The sequence below is a fragment of the Hyperoodon ampullatus genome, assembly GCF_949752795.1.
Source record: "Hyperoodon ampullatus genome assembly, chromosome: 18".
In the NCBI taxonomy this organism is placed as follows: domain Eukaryota; kingdom Metazoa; phylum Chordata; class Mammalia; order Artiodactyla; family Ziphiidae; genus Hyperoodon; species Hyperoodon ampullatus.
The window spans coordinates 5,019,223-5,026,272 of NC_136931.1; the positions used below are offsets into that span (position 1 = coordinate 5,019,223).

Below are 7,050 nucleotides of genomic sequence, written 5' to 3' on the forward strand. Positions count from 1 at the left end.
CCATGGCTGCCCCGTTGTTTCTCACACACTTCCTGCCCCAGAACTTCTGCACTTGCTGTACCCTCTTCCCAGCGGCCTTGTCATTAGTTCAGGATATGCCGAGTGCCACCTTCTTACCGATGCTAAGACCACACCCTTCGGCCACCGCCATCCCCTCCCTCCTGGCTGGTTGGTTGGTTTTACCGTAGCACTTATTACTATCAGGCATTAGGCGACATAGCCATCTGTTCTTTGTTATCTGCTTCCCCAGAGAAACTGTACTCCTCTTGGGGCGCTCTTCACCCTCCAGGAACCCCGGAAGTGGCTGTCAGGTTCCGGTCTGAGGAAGGCCGGGTGGTTCCTGTTTCCCAGGATGGACTTCCCCAGCTCCCTCCCGCCCTCGTTGTTCACGACTGGCCCCCTTGGCCTGAGCGACGTCCCTGACGTGTCCTTCATGTGCAGCTGGAGAGACGCGCTGACCCTGCCGGAGTCCCTGCCCCAAGGTTCTGAGGTGAGGATGGCAGGGAGAGCCTTGGCGGCTGCAGGGTGGGTGCCGTCCCTCGGCCCCCCTATCCTAGCATTCACACCAGTTGGCAGGAATGCAGGGGGGTGTGGCATTGGCACAAATCTGCTAAGACACTGGCTGAGCCAGAATCCCCTCCTTTGGGGACCTGGGATGCCCTGCCATCCTCAGAGGGTTTACTGAGCGGGAGCTGTTGGCCCCCGTCTTTTCTTCCTCTATTTGTTCAACAGATACTCACTGAACAGCCCCTAATATGTGCCAGGTGCCTTACCAGGCCCTGGGAATCCAGAGTGAGTAAGTCAGATGCGCTCCCTGCCCCGTGGAACAGAGTTAGGTTGAGTGAGAATAGACAAGTGAGTAGACCAAAGGATAAAATCATTACAAAGTGAGAACAGCTCTGAGTGAAACCAAAAGGATGCCGAAACCGTACAGTAGGGGTGAGGTGGGCAGGGGAGGGGAGATCTCCTGGGACACGAAGGACGCCGGCTCTTTCCCCAGAAGCCTAAGCCATCTGGCTGCCACTTGGAGACAGGCTGGCTAAGGATTACACCAGCAAGTGGGCGAGAAATTTAAAAGAGACGCTGGCTCTGGGCGGGAGGGACTCCCTTGACAAGGAAGGGCTTACATCAGATCCGCCCCTGCGGGAGCCTTGCTCGCCTGCCTCCTGCTCTTCCAGCCCCAGGTGTGGAGCTGAGCTGTCTCAGGCCAGCCCCGCAGTGGGATGGAGCAGCCTGTGGGCGTCCCAAGTAAGTGACCACAGGGTCTCCTGAGTGTAAGTGAGACGCAAAGGCCAGGGACTCCTGCGAGAGCCTGGAGGTGGAGAGCACAGACTGAAGTCAGACTGCCTGGGTTCAAATCCCAGCCCTTCTCTTTAGTGGCTGCTGCCTGGGACAAGGGACGGCCTCGCTGTGCCTCCATTTTCCTCATCATTAAAATGACGATGACCGTCGTACCAGTTTGCCCGGTGCCTTGGGAGGATTGAATGAGTTAATAAAAGACAAGAGTGGGTGACAGCGCCTGGCCCGGCACACACTCACTGTTCTGTTGTGGCCCCGGTTGTGTTTCCTCAGAACGCGGGGCCGCACCTGGCCAAGGGCCTGCTCTGGGAGCCGGATGCCCCTGGGCCGCTGCCCTTGCTGCCTCCTGGTCCCGGTAAGGATCTCGGCCTTGGGGCCCCCTCCCAAGCTGCTCCCCGCTTCTCCTCTCCCCCAGCTCCCGCGCGAGGCCTTTCCTCTCCCTGCTGATTCTGCCCTACAGGGCCCTTGGCACCTCCAGGCACCTAGGACACCTGGTTCCACTTCCGGGCCCTTCCGCAGCCTCACTCTCCCCTCAGATCCCTGGGACCCCGGCGTGACTGCCCAGGATCTGCTTTTCCGGGGAGGTTACCAGTTCCGTAGACAGCCCCAAGCTGTGCTGGACGTTACTGAGCAGGTAAGCGGCCCCACGGCGGACGGTGCCACGTGGCCGGGGCTGTGCCTAGTGACCCGGCCTCCTGTCCTCCCGCAGCTCAGCCGGTTCTTGTGGGATCACGGGGACATAGCCTTTGCACCCCTGGGGAAGCTGATGCTGGAGAATTTCAAACTGGAGGGAGCACGGGTGAGTAACCCCTGGCCAGCCAGGAGAGGGGGCTCCCCACTTCCCGTCGGGGTAAGCCCTAGGGCGTGTGAGCCTGACGAGGCCTTTCCACACAGAGCCGCTCGAAGAAGAAGACAGTGGTCAGTGTGAAGAGGCTACTCCAGGACCTCGGTGGACACCAGCCCTGGGGGCAAGTGGCTAGGGAGAAGGGACGGGATGGGTATGCCTAGCTGGTGGTGGGGCTATGGAGGGAACCAGGGCCTGGATGCTGGTTTCCATCAAATTGCTTCCACATCCCCCGTGCAGTCATGAGCCACGCTGCCCCATACAGAACTCGCAGCTGCACTAGCCACATAAGGGAAAAAAGAACGGAAGTTCATGCACTACAGGCATGGCTGCATCCAGGTGTTCAGATGTTAATAGGGCTCTACCTCTTTATTTTCTCATCCTCTTGCCTCTGCTTGGCTTAATTCCTAGACAGACTGTTTCCAAGTGGCAGCAAGATGGTTTATGATTCCAGGGAAGGGCTAGTGTCCTTCCTGAGGCACCAGCAGAAGTCCCGGGAACGGTGTGGTCGGCTTGGCTTGGCTTGGGTGTCACACCCATCGTGAGCCGATCCCCGTGGCCGGGCCTGGATCATGTGACTGCAGCACAGGAATCGGGTGGGCTGGTTTCCCAGAGGAAGAAGTTCTAGGGTGACTAAGAGTGCGTCTGCTACGCCTGGCCTCCCTCGGGATGGTACCCAGCCCTCCGCGCCATCACCCACAGCCTGACCCTCCTCGTCTCGCCCCCAGCTGTCCCTGGGCTTACCTCAGCCACCGCCAGCGTCGGTTCTCCATCCTTGGGGGCCCGATCCTCAGCACGTCGGTGGCGAGCCTCCTGGGGGAGCTGCTACACGAGGAGCTAGCCCTGCGGTGGGAGCAGCTGCTCCTGGACGCCGCCTTCACCGGGGGCGCGCTGGCCTGGGTGCCCGGCAGGACGCCCAGGGCTGGGCAGCTGGTCTACCCTGCAGGAGGCGCCCTGGACAGGCTGTGTATCCTCCCTCGCTGGGCAAGCTCTAGGGACACGTGGGAAGTTGGGAGCCTTGAGTGGCTGTAACGCATGAACTTATCCTTAGCGAGATGCCCAGACTTACAGAAGGTCAACCTGACCCCATGCAGTGAGCCCCAGGTTCTCGGAGGCCCTGGCCACATCCGGCTCCGGGGACCTGTCCGGCAGGTGGTGACCCACACTGTGCAGGGAGAAGGTAAGGCCCATAGACACCTCCCCCGTCCACTCACTGACCTGTTGCCTGACTCTGACCCTGACCCTCTCCATCCCTCAGCTCTGCTGGCCGTCCGCTCTGACTACCACTGTGCCCTGTGGAAGGTCAGTAAGCAGGGGCAGCCGGCCCCTCTCCAGGTGTGGCAGGTCGAGAAGGGGGCCACAGGGATCAGCCTCAGGTGAGGGGCTCACTGAGGCTGGTCTGCGTGGAGATGGGCGTGGGAGAAGGGGGTGGCCCGGCGTTCATCACGTGTGTGCCCTGTAGCCCTCACCTGCCTGGAGAGCTGGCCATCTGCAGCCGTTCCGGAGCCATCTGTCTGTGGACTCCCCAGGACGGGTAACGCCCCTTCCCCATAAAAACCCTCCACCCCAACCAACGGCTCCCTCAGAACCTGGCCCATGTCCTGGACCCCAGGCCAGGTCACCCCAGCCTCCCCCCACCCGCCGGTCTCCCCACCATGGCTGGCCTGTCTCCCCAAGGCTGCAGCAAATCTACAAGGACCCCGAGACCCTTGTGTTCCGGGACCCCTCTCCCTGGCGTTGGGCAGACTTCACCGCCCACCCTCGAGTGCTGACTGTGGGTGATCGCACCGGAGTGAAGATGGTGGACACTCAGGTGAGGGGGCAGGGAGGGTCCTCGGTGGGGGTGGGGTGGGGGGCTTCCCCCGAGAGGGCGTGATGAGCTGCCGGGCCAGCGAGCCCCGGGCCAGCTGCAGCACGTGGCACCACAGATGGTGGACCGTGGGCTGGCTGACCTGGCCGTGTCCCCCAGGGCCCGCCGGGCTGTGGTCTGCTGCTTTTTCGTGGAGGGGCAGAAGCATCGTGCCAGAAGGGGGAGCGGGTCCTGCTCACCCAGTACCTGGGGGAGTGCGGCCCCGAGTGTCTGCACTCCACGCTCCACCTCGTCTGCACCCAGGTGAGCGATACCTTCCCCTCCTCTGCGTCCTGCACCGTCGCAGGCGGTCACTGGAGACGCTCCTGGACAGCTGCTGGGGAAGGGCGTGGGCGTGGGGGCAGTGGCCAGAGCTGGACAGTCCCCCCGTGTCCGGAAGGGGAGAGGAGGTCTGGCTCCACCCCGCCCCCTCAGGACCCTGGGTGTTAGTGGGTGTGTCTCGGGCGTATGTGCCAGGGTCAGGTGAGGTCGGGGGAGGCTGGGTGAAAGCCTCTCTCGAGAGCCCTTCTCCCAGCAAGGCCATCAGGACAGGGGCCGGTGCCACCTGCTCGGGGCTGCCTCCTGTGCGGGCTGGGCAGCTGAAGCTGCAGAGGCGGGCAGGGCCGGTCCCGGAGTGCTGAGACTTACCCTGAGAGCCACATGGGGCCCCGGAGGGGGCCACCCAGGGGGACCTGTCCCGTCCCTCTCCCACTGCTCAGTCACGTCCCCTCTGTCTTCTTCCTGGGCCCCCAGTTCTCGCTCTACCTGGTGGATGAGCGCCTCCCCTTGGTGCCCCTGCTGAAGTGGAACCACGGCCTCCCCTCCGCGCCCCTGCTGGCCCGGCTGCTACCCCCGCCCCGCACAGGCCTCCCGCGGCCGCTGCTGCTGGCGGGCCAGGGTGGGGAGCTGCAGCTGCTGCACCTCGCAGGTGAGGGGCGGCGTGGGCGGGAGGCGGGAGGCGGGCGGGAGGCGGGCGGGAGGGCGGGCAGGGCCTCAGCTGTCTGTCTCTCCTCCAGGAGAGGGGACCTCCACACCCCGGCTGGCAGGGCCCCCCCAGTCTCTCCCTTCCAGGAGCGACTCCCTCTCTGCCTTCCCCCTGCTGGAGCCCAAGAGTCAGTGGCGGCTGCGGGAACGTCTGACAGCACCAGCCATAGGTTCGCTGGGGCAGGGGAGTGGGTTTGAGGAGCCGCACCCGCACCAGGCCGTGGGGTCACGGTCCTTCCACCTCCAGGTCTGGCCGCCGCCATCCCACCCTCCGCTGCCACACCGGTGCTGTCGCTCTTCCAACTTTCGGCGGCTGGAGACGTCTTCCACCAGCGCCTCCACCTCCAGGCAGACCCCGGGCCTGATTCTCCTGCCCCCACGGCTTCCTGGACCCCCCAGGCCACTGCCTCCTGCAGCCAGTGGCTGAAGGCCCTGCTGGAGGTGCCCCCGGCTCCCCCCGTGTGGGCCGCACCCACCTTCTCCCACCGCCGCCTGCTGGGCTGCTTTGAGCCCCAGAAGGCAGAGGGCAAAGCGCCAGAGGGTCTCCGCGCGGCCATGGCCAAAGGGCGTCTCCTGCAGCCGAGGGACCTGGGCTTGCTCCCCACAGAAGAGCGGGCCCCCGCCCCCGAGCCAGGCCCCAAGGACGAGCTCAGCGAGCGTTTAGAGGCAGCCTGGGAGGGCCAGGCGGCGGCCTGGTGGGAGAGGCAGCGGGGCAGCAGCTCGGGGCCCAGCAAACAGCCCAAGCGGCACAAGCGCCGGACTCAACTGTCCAGCACCTTCTCCTCACTCAGCGGCCGCTTAGACCTCTCAGACGCTGCCAGCCCCCCTCCCAGCCCAGAGCGGACACTTCCTGAGGCCAGGCCTCAGCCTCCAGTGACCCCGCCCTCCCAGGAGTCCATCCAGGAGCTGTGGGCCCGGGGTGTCCCCTCGGAGCGGCAGCAGACGCTCCGGGACTACATGGCTGAGCTGCCGCTCCGAGGGGACGCCCCGGGGGCTGCCTCTGTGCTCTCCTCCCAGGCCTCCAGTGTCCAGGCCACCCCCTCCCGGCAGCGGGCAGCCGTCCGCTCTGGCTCTCAGCCACGCTGGAAGAAGCCCCGCATGGGCTTCTGAGGCCCCGGGGAAGCTGCCCCCCACCTCCAGGGAGCCCTTTGTCCTGGATAAGCTGTGCCTTTTGTGGTTGAAATGGGAAATAAAGAGAACAGTCGCCAGGGTGCAGACCTTCCTGCTTTCCGAAGGCCTTCGTGACTGCGGGAGACATTCAGAAGCGGTTTGACTCCACGTTGGAGGAAGAAGGACAACAAGGTAGTCGTGTCTCCTGTAGCTCGTGCTCCCGGGGGCACGTTGAGAAGTCCTGGGAGCCCCGTCCTGAAGGTCAGTGTCGCCGGGATCCCCTCCAGCCGACAGTGTTGTGCCGGAAAGCAGGGGCTCCAGGCGGCCGAGGGCTCCGCCACGCACGGGCCCCCGGGGATGCGGCGGGTGACGGTGAAGTGAGCTGCCCCGCCTGCCGGTGCTCCGCTGCTGGGTGTTGGCAGCTCACTGCCAGTGGTTAGGTGTGTGTGTGTTAAGCAGTTTCTAGCACCATCTATAACGTTTTGTAGAGGGAGGCACTTTGGACCCACGTTTAGGGGTTGAATAAACTTGTCAGCTGAGCCTGGTCAAGTTTCTCAGGCCAGGCTGCGTCCCCTTACTTGGCTTTCGACATTCAGCACGTCAGGTTCGCTTCCTCCGCAGCTCTGTGGCTGTGGTGAAGAGCCTGCCCTCTTGCAGGGAAAACACCCCCTGGGAATGACACAGGGCCCTGGGGCGGGACCTAGGTTTCTGATCACACGTGAAGAGAGGAATGGTCCTTGTCTCGGGTACCTGATGAAGTGAATCGTGTGACTCACTGGACATCAAATAATCCAATAACATAGGGACTTGCGTGGGTGCTAAAATGTTTACAGTGCTCAAGGGAGACATTTAGTTACATGGTTTATACTGCAAATAACCAGGGGTCGTGTGAGGCTTTGAGAGCAGGGAGCACAGTGCCGTCTGTGTCCAGGGCCCTGCACGCCCTCAGTAACTGCGACTCTTG

The 7,050-nt window shown here is 63.5% G+C and overlaps 1 protein-coding gene across 2 annotated transcripts; it reads left to right on the forward strand.

Annotated features, from left to right (window-relative positions):
• Positions 1-352: 352 nt before the first annotated feature.
• On the forward strand, positions 353-6,638 carry TAF1C (TATA-box binding protein associated factor, RNA polymerase I subunit C; the record flags this gene model as incomplete). Of its 2 annotated transcripts, XM_079722878.1 has the most annotated exons (14): positions 353-490; positions 1,573-1,654; positions 1,836-1,933; positions 2,009-2,098; positions 2,194-2,267; positions 2,872-3,110; positions 3,207-3,323; positions 3,402-3,519; positions 3,606-3,677; positions 3,821-3,956; positions 4,113-4,256; positions 4,746-4,920; positions 5,009-5,146; positions 5,224-6,638. In XM_079722878.1, the coding sequence occupies 14 exons, from the start codon at positions 353-355 to the stop codon at positions 6,084-6,086; spliced, it is 2,484 nt and encodes an 827-aa protein (XP_079579004.1). In that variant the 3' UTR covers positions 6,087-6,638. The 2 variants fall into 2 exon arrangements, with proteins under 2 accessions (XP_079579004.1, XP_079579003.1); XM_079722877.1 differs by having other exon boundaries at positions 3,207-3,519.
• Positions 6,639-7,050: the final 412 nt, after the last annotated feature.